Here is a 19,329-nt window from a genome sequence, read left to right as displayed (position 1 = left end):
CATTGGTGGGGTCTGTCCAGGGAAGCCTGGTCGGCATCCTGCTAGCATCTGGAACCTGGTGGCTGAAAGAGAGTTAACATACAAAGCCAAACAAATTATTGACCAATCATGGATCTAAAGGCTGGAATAGTGCAGATGAATCATGGGGTGGGGGGTCTCCATTTTGTAGATAGCTAGTAGGCATATTTTAGTTATATTCCAAAGGGCCTGTGGCTAGTTTTTTTTTTTTTTTTTTTTCTTTTTTCCCCTGAGCCTGAAATCTGATATGCAGGTGGATCCAAGTTATTGTCTGGGGAGTGTTTTTTTTTTTTTTTTTAATGAACTTTATTTATTTAATTAATTTAAGTCACACATGAGCAAGGCTCTGGCTGGGATTGTCAATAATCAAACAAATAAACCAGGAGCCCCAGTGATAATAGCCTGGTGGATTAATAAATAAGTAAATAAATAAAGTGGGAAGTACAATTAGTTGGAAAGGAGCAGACTGTGTGCGTGTGACTAATGAAACCTGAAGAATAGAGCACATGGGGCTGGGTGGTTGAGCACACACATTACCATACGCAAGGAACCATGTTCAAGCCCCCCAGCCCCCACCTACAATGGGGAAGTTTCACACTCAGTGAAGCAGGGCTGAAGGTGTCTCTCTTTCTCTCTCCCTCTCTATATCCCCTTTCCCCTCTCCATTTCTCTTCTCTGGATCCATTAAATATTAGAAAGACAAAGCAGATAAGTAGCTCGAGCCATTTGCAAACTGCTAATAGCGCTGGCCAGGATACTGTTTCACCATCCCAGGGAAGATCAGGCCCTGGGATTCCGACATGAGGTTCTCACAGCCCCCACTGGCCACCCCACGTCTCTTGTTTGCTCTGGTTTGCAGGGGGCCTTCTCGGGTCTGATCTTCGGCCTTCTCCTAGGCTTGATCCGACTGGTCCTGGACTTCGTCTATGTGCAGCCTCTGTGTAACGAGCAGGACACGCGGCCGGCCGTGGTGAAGGTCCACTACCTCTACTTCTCCGCCATCCTGTCCGTGGTGACGCTGTTCATCATGTCTGCCGTGAGCTGGTTCACAGAGCCGCCTTGCAAGGACATGGTACACACTTCAGGGGAGGAGGAGTAATGCCGTTCTCTGCAAGTGACAGAGAATGGACTCACAGGGACTTCAGCCAAGAGGGTTGGTTGTTCCAAGAGCCAGAAAGTCTTGGGTTGGCAGCCTGGGAGGTGGAGCAGTGGGCAAAGCACTGGGCTTGCAGGCACGAGGTCCTGAGTTCCATCCCCATATGCCAGAGTGATGCTCTAGTGCTTTCTACCTGGCCCCTTCCTATAAATAAATACACCTTTAAAAATAGCCTAGGGGGAGTCAGGAGGTAGTGCAGTGGGTTAAGCGCACGTGGTGCAAAGCACAAGGACCAGCGTAAGGATCCCGGTTCGAGCCCCTGGCTCCCTACCTGCAGTGCGGGTCACTTCACAGGCGGTGAAGCATGTCTGCAGGTGTCTATCTTTCTCTTCCCTTCCACTCTCCATTTCTCTGTCCTATCCAAGAATGCCGACATCAATAACAACAATAATAACTACAACAATAAAACAAAGGCAACAAATGGGAATAAATAAATACTTAAAAAAAGTTTAAAAATAGCCTGGGGGAGGGGTTAGATAGAATAATGGTTATGCAAAGAGACTTTCATGCCTGAGGCTCCAAAGTTCCAGGTTCAATCCCCTGTGACACCATAAGCCAGAGCCAAGCAGTGCTCTGGTTAAAAAAAAAAAATTTTTTAAAAGCTTAGGAGGGGCCAGGTGGTTAAGCACACACACTACAGTGTGCAAGGACCCAGGTTCAAGCCCCTGGTCCCCACCTGCTGGAGGAAAGCTTCATGAGTGGTGAAATGGAGCTGCAGGTGTCCCTCTGTCTCTTTCCCTCTGTATCTCCCCCTTCCCTCTCAATTTCTGTCTTTATCCAATAATAGATGAATAAATAAAAAATTTTTAAAATGGCCTAGGAACAGTGGAACTGAGCACATGCAAGGCCCTAGCATGGCAAAAATATATACATATAAATGAGTAGCAATAAACTTTTTTTCCTCCAGGATTTTATCACTGGGGCTTGGTGCCTGCACTGTGAATCCACTGCTCCTGGAGGCGTTTTTCCCATTTTGTTGCCCTTGTTGTTGTATTGTTGCCATAGCTGTTATTGTTGTTGGATAGGACAGAGAGAAATGAAGAGAGGAGGGGAAGACAGAGGAGGGGGAGAGAAAGATAGACACCTGCAGACCTGCTTCACTGCTTGTGAAGTGACACCCCTACAGGTGGGGAGCCGGGGGCTCAAACTGGGATCCTCACACCAGTCCTTACGTTTCATGCCATGTGTGCTTAACCTGCTATGCTACTGCCTGGCCCCTCTAACAATAAACATTTTAAAACAAGCTCATGCATGAAGCAGTTTAGTCCCTGTATCAGAGAAAACAGTTGAGCTGAGAGGCCGATAGCTGAGTATCAGTTTCCCAGGGCTGGGGTAAGATTCTGGGGCAACTGGAATGAGGGAGGGTGACAGCCCAAGGAGGGAGTTAAGGCTCTGAGAGAAAGGCCCATTGATTCAGCAGAGCTGGCACTGAATGGAGGAGGGAAGGGGCAGAAGTGGAGGCTGGGCGCCGGCTGGGACACGAAGGCTGAACTTGGACTTGGGCAGGGCCTGGGGGGAATGAATGGCCTTGCCATCACCACCACTGCCAGGCTCACCTTCCGTGTCTGGTTCCTAGGTCAGTCGCCTCACCTGGTTCACTCGCCATGACCCCGTGGTCCAGAAGGAGGAGGTGCCCCCAGTCTTTGAGAATGGGGTGCCAGAGGTCAGCAGCACTGGCGTCCAGCTGGAGAGTGTTCAGGACAACACATCAAAAACCTCCAGCAGTGAGTGGCCTTCTTCCTGGTTGTGGTGGAGTCTGGGAAGCTCGTGTGTGTGTGTGTGTGTGTGTGTGTGTGTGTGTGTGTGTGTGTGTGTGTGTGTGTAGCCCTACGTTTATTTTATTATGAGAGACAGAGAGAGAGAGAGAGAGAGAGGGAGGGAGAAGACAAAGCACCACTGGTACATGTAGCACCAAGAATCAAACCAGGACCCTTCCAAAAGACTTTCTTTTTAAAAAAAATTTTATTTATTTTCCCTTTTGTTGCTCTTGGTTTTTATTGTTGTTGTAGTTATTATTGTTGTTATTTTTGTCGTTATTGTTGGATAGAACAGAGAGAAATGGAGAGAAGAGGGGAAGACAGAGAGGGGAAGAGAAAGACAGACACCTGCAGACCTGCTTCACCGCCTGTGAAGCGACTGCCCTGCAGGTGGAGAACCGGGGACTCGAACTGGGATCCTTCAGCCGATCCTTGCGCTTCGTGCGCTTAACCCGCTGCACTACCACCCGACTCCCCCAAAAGACTTGCATGCCTGAGATTCAGAAGTCCCAGGTTCAATACCCAGCATCACCATAAGCCAGAGCTCTTTTCTGTCTTCCTTTTTTTTTTTTTTTTGTTTTGGCCTCCAGGGGTTATTGCTGGGGCACTACAAATCCACTGCTCCTGGCAGCTTTCCCCCCCCTGCCTATTGGATAGGACAGAGAGAAATTGAGAGAGGAGGGGGAGAAGCACATGTGTGCAAGGACCAGTTCGAACCCGGCTCCCCACCTGCTGGGGGGGGGGTCGCTTCACAGGCGGTGAAGCAGGTCTGCAGGTGTCTATCTTGCTCTCCCCCTCTCTGTCTTCCCCTCCTTTGCTCGATTTCTCTCTGTCCTGTCCAACAGCAATAATAACAACAACAAAAATGAAAAAAAAAAAGGCCAACAGGAATAATGGATTTGTAGTGCAGGCGCCAAGCCCCAGTGATAAACCTGGAGGCATAAAAAAAAAAAAAAAGAAAGAAAGAAAAAAAAGAAAGGAAGGAAGGAAGGAAGACAGGGAGAGAGAAAGACAGATACCTGCAGACCTGCCTCACTGCCTGTGCAGCGCTCCCCTTGCAGGTGGGGAGCCGGGGGATTGAGCCCAGATCCTTGCATGTGCCCTTGTGCTTTCTGCTATATGCGCTTAAGTGACTGAGCCACCACCCAGCACCCTCTCTCTCTCTCTCTCTCTCTCTCCCTCTCTCCTTAAAGAAGGAGAGTTTCAGATCCCCTAGCATCTAGAGGTTGGTCCTTTTTTTTTTTTTTAAACTTATTATTATCTTTATTTATTGGATTGAGACAGTCAGAAATCAGAGGGAGGAGGGTGATAGAGAAGGAGAGAAACAGAGAGACACCTGCAGCTCTATTTCAGCACTCGTAAAGCTTTCCCCCTGTAGGTGGGGACCAGGGGCTTGAACCCAGGTCCTTGCGCATTGTAATACGTGCGCTCAGCCAGGTGCGCCACCACCCGGGTCCCGAGGTTGGTCTTTTTTCACTCTCCAGCCACTAGAAATGGGCTCTTCCATTACTTCCCACAGACCCTCCTGGTGGAGAATAATAGCAAATACATGAGCGGTCATGAAGACACCCTCTGCTTTACTCTCTGGACGTTACTCCTAAAGCACTGGTTTCCAACTGGCAGCTAGCTGGCAGGCCTGGTTTTTGGCTTCATCTACCTGCTACTTTTCCTTCCTTTTTTTTTTTTACCAGAGCACTGTTCAGCTCTGGTTTATGGTGGTGTGGGGGATTGAACCTGGGACTTTGAAGCCCCAGGCATGAGAGTCTCTTAGAGCTTCACAAGTGGTGAGTCAGGGCTTCAGGTGTTTCCCTCTCTCCCACCCCCCCCTTCCCTATCAATTTCTGACTGTCTCTATCCAACAAATAAAGATTAATTTTTTTTTTAAAAAAAGAGTCTCTTTGAATAACCATTATGCTATCTACTCTCCGCCCCTTACTGCTTTAATAAACCAAGAAGACATGGTCCGGGAGGTGGCACAGTGATAAGACTTTGGACTCTCAAGCATGAGGTCCTGAGTTTGATCCCAGCAGCACATGTGCCAGAGTGATGTCTGGTTCTTTCTCTCTCCTCCTATCTTTCTCATTAATAAATCAATAAAATCTTTAAAAAAAAATAAACCAAGAAGTCACCTTTCAGAATTTGCTTCTGGGGTAGGGTGGTGGTTCACCTTGTGGAGTGCACATGTGAACCAGATGTGAGAACCTGGGCTCGAGCTCCTGGTCTTCCTCTGCAGAGGGAACCTTCAAAAGTGATGGAGCTGTGCTGCACGTGTTTCTCCTGTCTCCCTCGCTGTCCCTTCCCTCTTTCTCTCTCCCTCTCTCTCTCTCTCTCTCATCCTCTTTGGAAAAGAAAAATGAAAACTAAATGGCTACCGGGAATGGTGGAGCCATGCAGGCACTAAGCCCCAGTGACGAACCTGGTAGAAAAATTAAAACAAGTGAGATTCAGGCGGTGGCGCAGCGGGTTAAACGCAGGTGGCGCAAAGCGCAAGGACCGGCATAAGGATCCTGGTTTGAGCCCCCGGCTCCCCACCTGCAGGGGAGTCGCTTCACAAGCGGTGAAGCAGGTCTGCAGGTGTCTGTCTTTCTCTCCCCCTCTCTGTCTTCCCCTCCTCTCTCTATTTCTCTCCATCCTATCCAACAACATCAATAACAACAACAGTAATAACTACAACAATAAAACAACAAGGGCAACAAAAGGTAATAAATAAATATTAAAAAACATTATAAAAATAAAAAAAAAGAAAAATTAAAACTATATCAGACTCTGCATGGAATTCCAGATCTCCATCTTCTCTTACAAAATGGGGAAGACCCAGCACCGTGAGCCCACATGTGTGCTTGGCAGAAACTGTAGGAAGCAGGGGTCACTCATGGCACACCTGGTTCAGTGAGTACGGTACCATGCACAAGGACCCACCCGGGTTCAAGCCTCTGGCCCCTGGCTACAGGAGGGAAGCTTCACAAGTGGTGAAGCAGGTCTGCAGGTGTCTTTTTCTCTCTCTTGCTATCTCTTTCCCTCGCCTCTCTCAGTTTCTTTCTATCTGTCCTGTCAAATAAAATCGAGAAAGGAAAAAAATTTTCAGAAAAAATGGCCACTAGAAGCGGTGGACTCATAGTGTCAGCACGGAGCCCCATCAATAACCCTGATGGCAGAGAGAGAAGAGAGTGAGAGAGAAATATAAATGAATAAAAGGAATAAAGAAAGAAGGGGGAAAAGAAAGGGGGAAAAAAGGGGCGGTAGTGCAGTGGGTTAAGCACACATGGCATGAAGCTCAAGGACCGGCATAAGAATCCTGGTTCGAGCCCCTGGCTCCCCACCTGCAGGGAAGTCGCCTCACAGGCGGTGAAGCAGGTCTGCAGGTGTCTGTCTTTCTCTCCCCCTCTCTGGCTTCCCCTCCTCTCTCCATTTCTCTCTGTCCTATCCAAGAACAATAGCAATAACAACAAGGCCAGCAAAATGGAGGCAAAAGAGAGAAAGAAAGAAAGAAAGAAAGGAAGAAAGGAAGAAAGAAAGAAAGAAAGGAAGGAAGGAAGGAAGGAAGGAGGAAGGAAAGGGAAAAGAACTTCCCAGAAAATGCCCAGAAAGTACTGGAGATGGGTCTTAGCTGGCTAGCGCTCTCTTGCTGGGAGACACAGCCTACCCTCCTAACCTTTACTGGCTGGGCCCTTTTTAGTTGACTCCACCCAGAAGCGATCCAAAGTGATGAAATCCATCCTGTGGCTCTGTGGAATGACAAGTGAGAACAAGGAGGAGCCTCCGAGCAAACCAGAACCCACTGGAAATTTCTTGGAAGAAAACTCTTGTTTGAAAACCGTTCTGGACATCAACCTCATTATCTGCATCAGCTGTGGCGTTTTTCTCTGGGGTTACTTTGGTTAGGGGGGAGTAGGGGATGGGACCAGGGGTCTGACTTCTCAGTTCGTCTTCAATGAATTATTTTTTAGTGAAATACAATAAAATAATACAATACTAATTTTTTTTTTAAGTTTACCATGAGGCTTCAGTGATAGCTGTGGCCCATTCACTAGACATGTAGCTCTTTTGTCCTTAAAGAAGGAAGTGAGGGAGTCGGGTGGTAGCGCAGCGGGTTAAGCTCACATGGCGCAAAGCGCAAGGACCGGCATAAGGATCCCGGTTCGAGCCCCCAGCTCCCCACCTGCAGGGGAGTCGCTTCACAAGAGGTGAAGCAGGTCTGCAGGTGTCTTTCTCTCTCCCTGTCTTCCCCTCCTCTCTCCATTTCTCTCTGTCCTAACAATGACACCAATAACAACAACAATAACTACAACAATAAAAAAAGGGCAACAAAAGGGAAAATAAATAAATTAAAAGAAGGAAGTGAGAGGGTAGAGAAAAGGAGAGAAATGCTAAAATCGCCTTTTTTCCAAGGGCTGGCTATTTACCTGCCCACTGTGGGGCATCAGCAGGCAAAGTCCAAAGGGATGAATAAGTAGCGAAACCCGAACACCTCCCTGCCTGACTGCAGCCACGTCTCCGGGGTCAAGTGTGTACCACCTGAGCTTTCTCCAGCATCTGAAATGCAAGGAATGAGACCTGCCTCCTGCCCCTTTGCTCTGTACTGTTTTGGGTGAAGGAATAACTGGGTCTTAATGGTTTTCTCACTGGAGTACTTCCTTCTCTGTATAATCTCTTGGAAATTGAACTGAGCTGGTGTCCTGGAGTCAGTACACTGCAAGAAGATCCTAGGACTGTGTGCACTCCCCAAGTTCTGGATTTAACTGTGTTTCTCTGCATAGTCTCCCCTGGTGAGGCTTCCCCAAGACAAGTTTCCAGAAGGATGAGAAATGCCACAAGGGGGGGCTGGGAAGAGATGCACCCGGTGAAGCGCACACGGTAACTAAATGCAAGGCCTCGAGCTAGGATACGGGTTCGAGCCTCCGCTCCCTACCTGCAGGGGGGTGCGGGGGGGGATGCTTTGCAAGTTGTGAAGCAGGTCTGCAGGTGTCTATCTTTCTCTCTCCCTATCTCTCCCTCAACTTCTCTCTGTCCTATCCAATAAAATGGGGGAAAAAAAAAAAAGGCTGCCAGGAGCAGTTGATACTTAATGCTGATACCGAGCCCCAGCATAAACCCTGGAGGAAAAAAAAGGGGGGGGGGGGAAGGAAAGAATTCCACAGAGTTTCTACTCCTAGGATAGTGGGACTTTTGACTGGAAGAGCAGTCACCCCTGCTCTGTAGAGTCACATCCTAAATTCTGTCATCTAGGCCCTGAGGGGACCTGCTGAAATGACCAGTTTACCACATGCACAGCTAATGTTAGCAAGTGTCAGAGTTGGGGCGTTGGCATCTAGAATACCAACATTTAAGAGACAAGGTTTGCTGAGAGGAAAACAGGTCTATTCAGGTGCTGGCAAACAAACCAACATCTTCATAAGCTGAGGGTTAAGGCTATGCAGGAGGCTAGAAAGGTGTAGACTGGAGAATGGGGTAGAATGTATGCTGGCGAAGGGTCTGGCTAGACAGCTGTTCATCTAACACCAGGGGGCCGGACGTGCTCAGCCTGGTCTGCTAATTTGCTCAGCAGTTTAGACCACAGTATTGCAGAAAGGTCTTTGTGGTGGGCATCAAGAGACCTCCCCAGTGAACAGATCGGGTCTGTTCTCTGTTTCCCATCCACAGATGGCCCCTAGTTTACCTGACATGCATATACAGCTGGTGAGAGATAATCTAGCTGTCACAGCAATGTAAAGATAACGTGAGAGAGCCCAGAGCGAAGGTCATAACTGAGTTAAAAATTAAAATGGTGTCTCTCTTGTTCAGATATGCTAAGAGCAAGGAAGGGTCACAGAGTTAGCCCTGCAGTGGGCTCAGAGCCATTATTCTAGTCCTGGAATAAAGGAGTGGGGAGAGGGGCCAGGCGGTGGCATACCTGGTTAAATGCATACATTACAGTGTGCAGGGACCTGGGTTCAAGCCCTTGATTCTCACCTGTAGGGGGCAAGATACAAAAGTGGTGAAGCAGGGCTACAGGTGTCTGTCTCTTTCACTCTATCTCCCCCTCCCCTCTCAATTTCTGTCTCTATCAAATAAATAATAAATTTTTTTAAAAAGTGAGAATGAAAACCACTTACTGGTCTGGAGGCCGGAGACATCATCTGGTTCATGTTTGGGATCCACCAGCCACACCCCCCACACACCACCCAACTGGCTGCCCACCCCTGCCCAGACACCTCCAACCAAGGGACACTCAGCATTTCTGCACCAGTTTGACGACTTGGGGCCAGAGCTCTTGGGGGTGGCTGTGTTCCCTGACCCTTAGGAACTATGGAGCTTCAAAGCCCTCCTTGGAGGCTGGGGAAATAGCTCAGCTGGTAGAGCACAGGACTTGCATGCCTGAGGTTCTTGGCTCAAGCCCAGCACTCATATAGAGAAGTGCTGCTTTGGCTTCTCTTTTTCTTTCTCTCATATGAAATAAGTCCTTTTTTTTTTTTTTAAAACCACCAGAACCCTGTGGTGTGGGAGATTGAACCTGGAACCTCAGAGCCTCGGGCATGGGAGTCTTGTCTGCATAACCGTTATGCTGGCTTCCTCTTTTATCATGCAGTCTCTCTAGGGCTGCTCCTGTTTCAGCTCTCACCTTTGGGGAGGCCCACCTTGCGTGGCCTCCGTGACAGTGTGTGAATCCTCCATCTCACTTCCTGCCTGCAGCCTTTGCCTTATTCCAGGGCCCGCCCACCCAGGGACTCTCACTTCTGGCCCGACTAGTTCAACTTCAGCGCCACAGCCACTGCGACCTCAGGTCAGTGGTGGTGTCCCTCCTCTCTCAAGTTCCCGTCTTCGTGTGTGCCTCCTCCTCACCTCACAGCCACCGCTTGGATCCTCCTCCTATGTGCTCCCACAGCTCTGCCTGGAAGCTTCCTGGGGGCAGAGAGGCTTAAGAAGCTAAGAAGTCCAGAGGAATTAAAATTCTCTTCTCCTGTGACTGAAAGACATTCCTTCCTCAGGACTAAACGATGGCCTAACTCTCCAGACTGTGGGCCGAGTTACTGTGGGTCGCCCCCTTCTCCCCCCCTCCCCCAGTGCTTCTGGAAGGATGAGAGTGGTGGGGGACCAGGTGATGGCATACCTGGTTGAGTGCACTTGTCACAATGCACGAAGACCTGGGTTCAAGACCCTAGTCACAGGACTCCAGATTCTCATTCCACAAATATATTTTGTCAGGTGACAACACACCCACACACACTCCACAGTGTGTTGCCTGCTTCAAGAACCATATCGTTTTCATATAAACCATAGAATATATTTAATTCAAATTAAACATGAAACTAAAATAATGTTCGGTCCTTATCAAGTAGCAATTACATTGTTAAAAAAAAAAATGGAGAAGAGACAGGATGTCTCTACACTCCGGCAATCCAACAGGGCAAGGGTCACAGCCAGTCTGCCGAGGTGAAGGAGCCAGCAGTCACCATCCAAGCTCATGGTTCTGGGGGGAGGGGGGTTGGGAGTGAGGGGGGGGGGACACAGAGGGCCGTATATACTCCATACAAAGGGATGATTCTGCAGCACGTCTGTCTGAAGGAGAGGACCCCCCACACACACACCCAAGATAAAAGTTCAGGTAGCGGGAAGTGGGGCAGCCTGTATGCATCTTATTAACTAGACAGTCACCACGTTCGTTGCTTTGGATTCATTTCCGGCTGCCCTTGGTGCTGCCGGCATGTTAGCAGCAGCAGTGGCAAAAGCTTCAAGAACGCTCTTCCCACTCTGTTCATTCTTTTTTTCTGTTTTTGTTTTTGGCATGATTAATTGGGAGAGCCAACTTCTCCAAGCCACAGGTCATTCAGCTTCCAGTGGCGGCCGGGTGCTGCTTGTCCCTCTGCTGGAAGCTTTCTCGCTGTGTGCTCGGTGGCCGTCCTCACAGGGCGGTGCTCTCTGTGTCATTGTCCATGTCCAGCAGGATACGGCCTGGCAAGTCTTTGCTGGGGTCTGTGACCATTTCGGGGAAGAGGCTGCGAAGCGGTTCGGAAACCCTAGAGTTGGTGTCTGGATAAAAACACAAGGGGGCATGGGGTTCAGTGCCCAGCAGGGCCTCATGGGCCCCTGGAGGGGCGGAGAGATGGTCTGTGCACGCACACAGTTCCCTCTCTGGAAGCACCGTCAGCCCCTTCGTGAATGGAGTCAAGTCTCAGAGGCTTGGGGCTGCCCCTGGCTCTGGGGTTCTGTCTGAGCCCCAACGTCCTCTGGAAGCCGCCCCAACACTCCGTAAAAGCTCCTGGTGACGTCTGGTGGGTGCTTTCTCTTCTCTGCTGTAACCGGACCCCCCCTACACACACACACTCCCTCTCTCTCTCTTCAGTCAACGTCATTAACATCACATCAGAGCATGACTGGTGCGTGGTGTGACCTTGTTACGGACAGCGATGCCCCGACACTGACACTTTGGGCTGCCGTCTGGGTTGTACGCTGCTCAGCAGTGTCCCCGGCCTCTCCCCCCAGCCCCCAATTTGTGAATGAATGATTTACTGAGCCACCTGCCGTGTGCCAGGGGTGTCTGCCTGTGAGGGCGCAATGACATGGCTGTAATGCTGGCGCGGTCAACCAGGAGACAGAGGAGTGGGTGTCTCTCAGACCTGGGCTCTAGAAGACGGTTGAGTGTTACTTTGGGCCACTACAGCCTGGTGAGAGCTGCTACAAGGAAAGGAGATGTTCACTTCTGCTCTGGTTTTGCTTTTCCAACTCAGAATGCAGAGCAGGAGGAGGGGCGCTTTGAGGTTGCCCCACGTTCATCCTGGCTGACAACCCAGAAAGTCGCTAGCTTCTGATGGGACGTGTCTTAAGCCCGTTTTGCACTTGGGCAGAGCTGGGAAGGGTGGGTGCACTTCCGGTGAGCTCTGGGCAGAGCTGAGTTCCTGTTCCCACAAGCCCCTCAGGCTGGTCTTGTGAGATCTACTTACTTTTTGGGAAACCGCCTCTACTGTTTCTTTTCTTTTTTTTCTGTTTTGTTTTTCTCCCTGCAAATGATTCCTGGGTTGGCAGACCCAACCCCACAGCTCTGTGCACCACAACTCAGAGGAATTCTCTGGAGGGGCCAAGGTGTCAGAGTTCAGATGCTGAAGGCCTGAGTGCAAACAGTTCGGTTCTTGGGGTGACTATACAACCAACTCAACTGCCGTGTGTGTGTGTGTGTGTGTGTGTGTGTGTGTGTGTGTGTGTGTGTGTGTGTGTATGTATGTGTGTGTATGTGTGTGTGTGTGTGTGTGTGTGTGTGTGTGTGTATGGGGGTGAGGGAGTCTGAATGGGATGGATGGACGGACAGGCAGACGGAGACTCATCTCATCCTATCATCTTTCCAGTTCTCCCTTCCTATCACCCAGGTAAAGAAGTGACTGCCTGGGTGGCAGCACTGGTAAAGAAGACATTCTTTGCAAACTCCCCTCCCCTCCCCCATCCCCCCAAAGAGATCACACAAAACCATGGAACTGACATGCCTGGGGGGTGATGTGCAAAGGAACTGCACACCTCCAAAAGCATCTGGATTACATGCAAACTCACACCTACCAGCCTTGGACCCTTCTTGGAAGACACACTTTAAGGAAAAAAAAAAATTACACACCACTATTTGCCAGATGCGTGGCTTTCTGAATTTCTCTGACAGTTTATGATTATAGGTAAAGTGTGTATGTGTGTGTGTTTGCTAAGTGAAACACATCTACTATTCTCTCTCCTGTTCATCCAGCCGTCTGGCCCTATGTTGGGAAGTTCATTCCTTTCCCCCAGGTCCTCTCTCTTTTTAAAATATTGGGCTGTTGGAAAAGTCATTAAGTTTTTTTTAAACATTTAAAAAATTTTTTTTTTTATTATTGTAGTAATTATTGTTGTTCTTATTGATGTTGATCCCGGTTTGAGCCCCTGGCTCTCCATCTTCGGGGTGGGGCTAGGGGGTGGGGGCTGCTTTACAGGCGGTGAAACAGTTCTGCATGTGTCTTTCTCTTCCTCTTTCTATCTCCCCTTCCTCTCTAAATTTTTCTCTGTCCTACCCCATAAGAAAAAGGGAAAAATGGCCTCCAGAAGCAGTGGATTTATAGTAAAGGTACCAAGCTCTGGGGTGGGGGGGGGGGGGTAACATCGGAGAACACTGTGCAAACCAGCATTTTTTTTCCTCCTCCAGAGTTAATGCTGGGGATCAGTGCCTGCACCTTGAATCCACTGCTCCTGGAGGCCATCCCCCCCCTTTTGTTGCCCTTGTTGTGGTTCTTATTGTTATTGTTGATGTCGCTTGTTGTTGGATAGGACAGAGAGAAATGGAGAGAGGAAGAGAAGACATAGAGGGGGAAAGAAAGATGGACACCTGCAGACCTGCTTCACCGCTTGTGAAGTGACTCCCCTGCAGATGGAAAGCTGGGGACTCAAACCGGGATCCTTAAGCCGGTCCTTGCGCTTTGAGCCACATGCGCTTAACCCACTGCACCACCGCCCAACCCGTTGCTGTTTTTAATGGGGACTGAGAGAGTGGCTAAGTCTCCCATTGCATCATGGGTGGATGGTATGTGGGCACCCTCAGACTCACTGAATTAGGAAATTTCTTCTGTTCATGATCATTGTCTTTTTAGCCCACAGGAGAATTGCCATTAGGAAAACCGAGGGTGTGTGCGTGTCAGAATCAACATACAGTATTCTTGCGTGCTAGGCCTCCTGCGCCTGGTTTTACAAGGTCCCATCCCCTCACCTCAGTTTTTAACATGCTGAATCCAACACATAGCTGATTCTCCTATTTGTTCTGGCTAAAACTCATTTATTCATTTTTGGTGGCCAGGATTTTTTTGTATCCGCATGATTCTACCACTCCCAAGAGACTCTTTCTTTCTTTGCTTTTGAAGCAGTGAGATAGGGATGGAGAGAAAGAGACAGAGAGAAGAGAGACACTATTTCACCGCATGTGAAGGTTCTCTCTGCATGATGCTCCCATGTGGTTCCAGAGGGGCTTGAACCTAGGACCTTGAGTATGATAAAACTCTTGTGTTCTGTTGTGGGAGTGATCTTCCAGTTCCCTGGGTAAAATGTATAATAAATACCTATCATTTATGTTGATATACCCACTATATAATAAGAGTTAAGATATTTCCTTATTTTATTTCATTCCCTCAATACTCATCCTCACACAGCAACCTTGTCTGATGTTCTAGAGAGAGTTAGAAACTCCAGGTCAGGCTTGTCTGACTCAACAGTGTGTGTTCTTTCAACTACACCTCTGTTGAAGAAAGGATGGACATGAGAGAAGTCACAAGGCCAGCCCTGGGTCCACCTGCCACACGTCTGTGCACACACTTAGTATTCAGAGCAATGGACGGCAAGCATGAACACGGCCAGCCTCATTAGTACATGCACTATTAGTCGGGGTGCAAGCGGGCAGGGTTAGAGTGACAGGTTAGTAACAGGCATTAGTGTGCAAATATGATTGGAGAGTAGCGGACAAGCGTTGGCCAATCAGATGCCTTTTCCTTACCATTAAATATTCCAATTTCAGTTCTGACTGAATAGGGCAGGTCATACATCTATATTATTTAATGAAATGTTTAAATTAGAACACTTTGCTAAAATCTATTATTTAAAAAAAAATCTATTATTTGGGAAAAAAAAGCAGTAAACTCTCTTTACTTGTGAAGCTAATAAAGAAACAAACAAACAAACGAATAATTCGACTGCTTTCCCGAGTGAGGGTTTAGATAAAAATGTTACAGCTCGGGACGGAGGGTAGATAGCATAACGGTTATGCAAACAGACCCTCCTGCCTGAGGCTCCAAAGTCCCAGGTTCAATCCCCCGCACCACCATAAGCCAGGGCTGAACAGTGCTCTGGAAACCCAACAAAACAGTTAAAAAAAAAAAAAAAAGTTACAGCTCTTCTAGAATTTGTTGAGCAGGTTTTCAGTTCTGTACCGGAAGTACCCCTACCCCAAAGGTGTTTCTCCCTCCCTCTTCCCCCCCCCATGAGAAGAGGTACAAGGTGATAGCAGGGTCTCTCTTCTCTGGGCTGGTGCTGCCAGAAGCTGACTACCAAGCCTGCTTAGGAACAATAATTCTGTCCCCCACGAGTTGATCTTAACCCCTAGACCTCAATTCATTTTTTTTTTTTTTTTTTAAGATTAAATGCTCTCAGGGGAAAGGGAAAAAAGTGAAAACATGAAAGGGACTATTTGCCCAAGCTGGTTTTTATTTATTTTTGTAAATCAAAATACCCAATGGCTGGATCAAAGAATGGTTAATAGCAGCATGACTAACACTTGTGGATTCATGAATGCTAAATGTTGGCCTTTGGTGTATTTCGAATGGGAGGTTTAAAGAAATCAAATCAAATTTTAAGAAATTAAAAGTTAATTCTGTAACACAGAGAAAAATTGTGGTGACCTGGAATTTTGTGGGTTAGAATCATAGCACAGACTGGGGTTTAAATCTTTAGCTCTTATCTTTGGGAAAAGTATTCTAAATATAAGCTTTAACTTATCTGATAATTACAAATCAAAATCCACCAGGGAGTCGGGCGGTAGCCCAGTGGGTTAAGCGCATGTGGCGCAAAGCGCAAGGACTGGCATAAGGATCCCGGGTTCGAGCCCCCGGCTCCCCACCTACAGGGGGGGGTCGCTGCACAGGTAGTGAAGCAAGTCTACAGTTGTCTGACTTTCTCTCCCCCTCTCTGTCTTCCCCTTCTCTCTCCATTTCTCTCTGTCCTATCCAACAACGATGACATCGATAACAACAACAACTACAACAATAAAAAAATTAACAAGGGCAACAAAAGGAAAATAAATAAATAAATAAATCAAAGTCCAGAACATTAGTGTTTTTCTTTCTTTTTTTTTTTTTAGCAGGTTAATAAAATAACGGTTCTTGGGGAGTCGGGTGGTAGTGCAGTGGGTTAAGCACACATGGCACAAAACTCAAACACCAGTGGAAGGATCCCGGTTCGAGCCCCAGGCTCCTCACCTGCAGGGGAGTCGCTTCACAGGCGTGAAGCAAGTCTGCAGGTATCTGTCTTTCTCTCCCCCTCTCTGTCTTCCCCTCCTTTCTCGATATCTGTCCTATCCCACAACGACGACACCACCACCACCAATAACTACAACAACAATGAAAAACAAGGGAAAATAAATTAATTAATTACTTTTTTTAAAAAAAAAGTTTAAAAGTAAAATAAAATAACGTTCTGGAATAAGTATATCCCAAGTAACCACAGTACTGGAGAACAGACATAAATTCTGGTTTGGAATCTTTCATTCAAATAAAGGGGAGATGTGGTATCGATTTTCATTATGTCGTAAGAAGGCCTTTTAGCCTTAGGGTTTAGTCACTTCACCCTGTAAATGACTTCCACACCCAACTAGGTGACCCCAGGGATTTGGGTAGATCATCAAGGAGTCTGGAGGACAAAGCCATGTTTTAAAGGTTATATTCTAGTCTTTTCCTCTGATTTCTACTGAAAGTCTGACCAAACAAAGCTGGAGTATTCAGACTGGAGACTCAAAGCTCAGATCCAGGAGTCAGTACACCAGACGAGAGCCTTACACTGTGCAAACGTGGACCTAAGGGCACGAATGAGTTGGAGAAGGTATGAATGGGGGCCAGGTGGTGGCACACCTGGTTGAGCACACTTGTTACAATGCGCAAGGACCTGGGTTCGAGTTCCCGGTCCCCACCTGTGTGTGTGTGTGTGGGGTAACTTTGTGAGGGATGCAGCAGGGCTGCAGGTGTTTCTCTCTGTCCCTCTCCCTCCCCACTTGATTTCTGGCTGTCAGTATCTAATAAATAAATAAAAGATAATAATAAAGAAAATAAAAAAAAAAGAGAGAGAGAGAGAAGGCATGAATGAGTTGGAGGAGTCCCTACTGTACCTCTGACTAAAACTCATGTGCTTGAAGCAACAATGTAAGCATGTCAGAATACACAAGGATTCAGTCAGAAGATGTGGCCTTTTGGTCCTGAGACTCTCTTAACATCAAATTAAGAAGCTCCATGCAGTTAACTTGTACTCAGACGTAAACTTGAAAACTCCAACTCAAGATACAAGGGGCAGGGATTTTGGTGGCTTGGATGGCAACTGAGACCTCTCCTCTGGCTGGGTGCTAATCAGTGACAGGGAAGTCAAGCCGAGAAGAGCAGACCGCGTGTGGCAGGCTTACCAAAGGAAAAGGAGACACGCTTAGTATCTTATCTGAGCAGCCTGAAATCGGTCTCTAGAGCTACTTGGCATCAACTTGTTGAACTCTTTCAACGGCAGCTCAAAAAAAAAAAAAAACACTTCTGATAAAAACAAAATGTCTACGATGCTACAGAACTGAAGGACGACGGACTAGGGGCCACACAGCTGCTCCGAGGGCACAAAGTCAAAAGCACAAATGCAAAACATGGCTAAGCATTTGGAGCTGGGGGGGAGGGGGCAAGCTGCTTGGGAGAGTTACAGACCTTAGTCCTGGAAACCTTCCCCACCTGTGAGGGCGCTAGGAAGGGCATCTATTGGGAAACAAACAAACAAGTAAACCAATGTGGCTTTGCATGGAAAAAAAACAAAATAAAATAAAAGGCAAAGGTGTCATCAGGAAAAACATGAAATTGTTAACCACTTGTCATATTTGCAAGTTGCACTGTATATTCCTGTGTATGGGGGGAGTTTTCAAAAGATGGGCTAGCCAGTTAACCCTCCTCAGTCAGGGCACCAGACTGGGGTGTACTCTGAGGTTATTTTCAGCAGAGAAGTCATTCGGGTTGGCTGGAGAGCCCGAAGGTGTGTTATAGCTTCTTCTCTGAAAATATTCCCCACATAACAAAAATTTAAAAGGAGGCTGCTGTAAGAAATGTTTCCGAATTCCTGTTGTTTTAAAAAGAACATTAAATGGGCTGGGAAGACATCATGTTTATATAAACGACTTTCAGGCCTGAGCCTCCAAAGTCCCAGGTTCAATCCCCAGCACCAACATAAGTCCGAACTAAGCAGTGCTCTGGTAAATGTAAATGAATAAATATCTAGTAAATAAATAAAGAAAGAAACATTAAAAACTTGACCCTGTCCTTCAATCAAATAGTAAATCGGAACATTTGAGATGGAAACTTTTCAAACATTACAACTGAAATAAAATGTCATGTTCAAAGAGACTATTAATAAAAATAAAAAATAAAAATCCCAGGAGCCAGGTGGTGGCACACCTGTTTTGAGTTACAATGCGCAAGGACCTGGGTTTGAGTCCTGGATCCCCACCTGCAGGGGGAAAGCTTCACGAGTGGTGAAGGAAGGCTGCAGGTGTCTGTCTGTCTCCCTCCCTCCCTATCACCCCCTTCCCTCTCAATTTCTGGCTGTCTCTATTCAATAAATAAATAAAGAGAATTAAAAATCCCGGGAGTTGGTCGGTGGCACAGCAGGTTAAGCGCAGGTGGCGCAAAGTGCAAGGTCCAGCATAAAGATCCCGGGTTCGAGCCCCCAGGCTCCCCACCTGCAGGGGAGTCGCTTCATGAGCAGTGAAGCAGGTCTGCAGGTGTCTGTCTTTCTCTCCCCCTCTCTGTCTTCCCCTCCTCTCTCCATTTCTCTCTGTTCTATCCAACAACAATGACATCACTAACAACAACAACAACAATAACTACAACAACAACAAAAAAAACAAGGGTAACAAGAGGGAAAAAAAAATTCTCACTAAGCAGTTCACTAAAATCTGTGAAATAAAAACTTTAGTGGCGGGTACAGTGTGGAATTATAGCCCATAATTTATAATCTTGTAAGTCACTGTTAAATCACTAGTGAAGAGTTTTTTTCTTTTTCTTTTAAATAATATCTGTGGGGCTGAGTGGTGGCGCACCTGGTTGAGCACACATGTTACAGTGCACAAGGACCTGGGTTCGAGCCCCCAGTCCCCACTTGCAGGAGGAAGCACCACAAGTGGTGAAGCAGGGCTGCAGGTGTCTCTCTCTGTCTCTCACCCTCTCTATCCCTCCCTTCCCTCTTGACTTCTGACTGTTTCTATCCAATCAATAAATAAAGATAATAAAAAATTTTTTTACTTCAAGGACTTCCTTTATGAGAAGGCCCTTACTCCTGGTCACTGTTGTAGCCCTAGTGGAGGGTCTGGAAGTCAGTAAGCACTTGATAAATAGAGGGAGGAATATTCTCCAATGCCATCTCATTCTTGAATTGAAATGATGTTCTAAGTTTTTCTTAAAAAAAAAAAAAAAAATATATATATATATATATATATATATATATATATATATATATATATATATATATATATATATCTGTGCAGTTACCACCACCCGAAACAACCCGGGTCTCCATGAGGATTTTAGGAAAATTTTGATTCTCCCTCCCAATTGTTGGAGAGAAACTAGCTCTTGGATGAGACCATCCCTGAGCTTCCCCTCCCCAAAGCATCTAATTTGGCACCAGCCACGTTTTGAA

General features: G+C 47.2%; 2 protein-coding genes and 1 non-coding gene across 12 annotated transcripts in view; 2 read left to right on the top strand and 1 right to left on the bottom strand.

The window, feature by feature from the left end:
* The window catches only part of SLC5A11 (solute carrier family 5 member 11), a 53,768-nt gene extending 46,861 nt beyond the window's left edge, over positions 1-6,907 (top strand). For 4 of the 5 annotated variants that reach the window (XM_060172781.1, XM_016189783.2, XM_060172782.1 and 1 more), the window contains 3 exons: positions 878-1,090; positions 2,751-2,898; positions 6,608-6,907. In XM_060172781.1, coding sequence (XP_060028764.1) covers positions 878-1,090; positions 2,751-2,898; positions 6,608-6,813 — 567 coding nt within the window. In that variant the 3' untranslated portion in view covers positions 6,814-6,907. Of the gene's footprint in view, positions 1-877; positions 1,091-2,750; positions 2,899-6,607 lie in introns of those variants that run through there. The other variant, XM_060172783.1, reaches the window with a different exon arrangement.
* Positions 6,908-10,178: 3,271 nt separating this feature from the next.
* The window catches only part of ARHGAP17 (Rho GTPase activating protein 17), a 134,612-nt gene continuing 125,461 nt past the window's right edge, over positions 10,179-19,329 (bottom strand). For 2 of the 6 annotated variants that reach the window (XM_060172780.1, XM_060172777.1), the window contains 2 exons: positions 17,349-17,396; positions 10,801-10,938 (listed from right to left, as the gene is read on the bottom strand). In XM_060172780.1, coding sequence (XP_060028763.1) covers positions 17,350-17,396 — 47 coding nt within the window. In that variant the 3' untranslated portion in view covers positions 10,801-10,938; position 17,349. Of the gene's footprint in view, positions 10,939-14,398; positions 14,448-17,348; positions 17,397-19,329 lie in introns of all 6 variants that reach the window. The other 4 variants (XM_060172776.1, XM_060172779.1, XR_009544961.1 and 1 more) reach the window with 3 other exon arrangements.
* On the top strand, positions 14,782-14,844 carry LOC132533244 (U7 small nuclear RNA). The gene has a single exon (XR_009545142.1). It is a non-coding gene; the product is annotated as a U7 small nuclear RNA (small nuclear RNA).

Source organism: Erinaceus europaeus, chromosome 15, assembly GCF_950295315.1.
Source record: "Erinaceus europaeus chromosome 15, mEriEur2.1, whole genome shotgun sequence".
In the NCBI taxonomy this organism is placed as follows: Eukaryota; Metazoa; Chordata; class Mammalia; order Eulipotyphla; family Erinaceidae; genus Erinaceus; species Erinaceus europaeus.
This window is presented reverse-complemented; position numbering and strand designations above follow the sequence as displayed.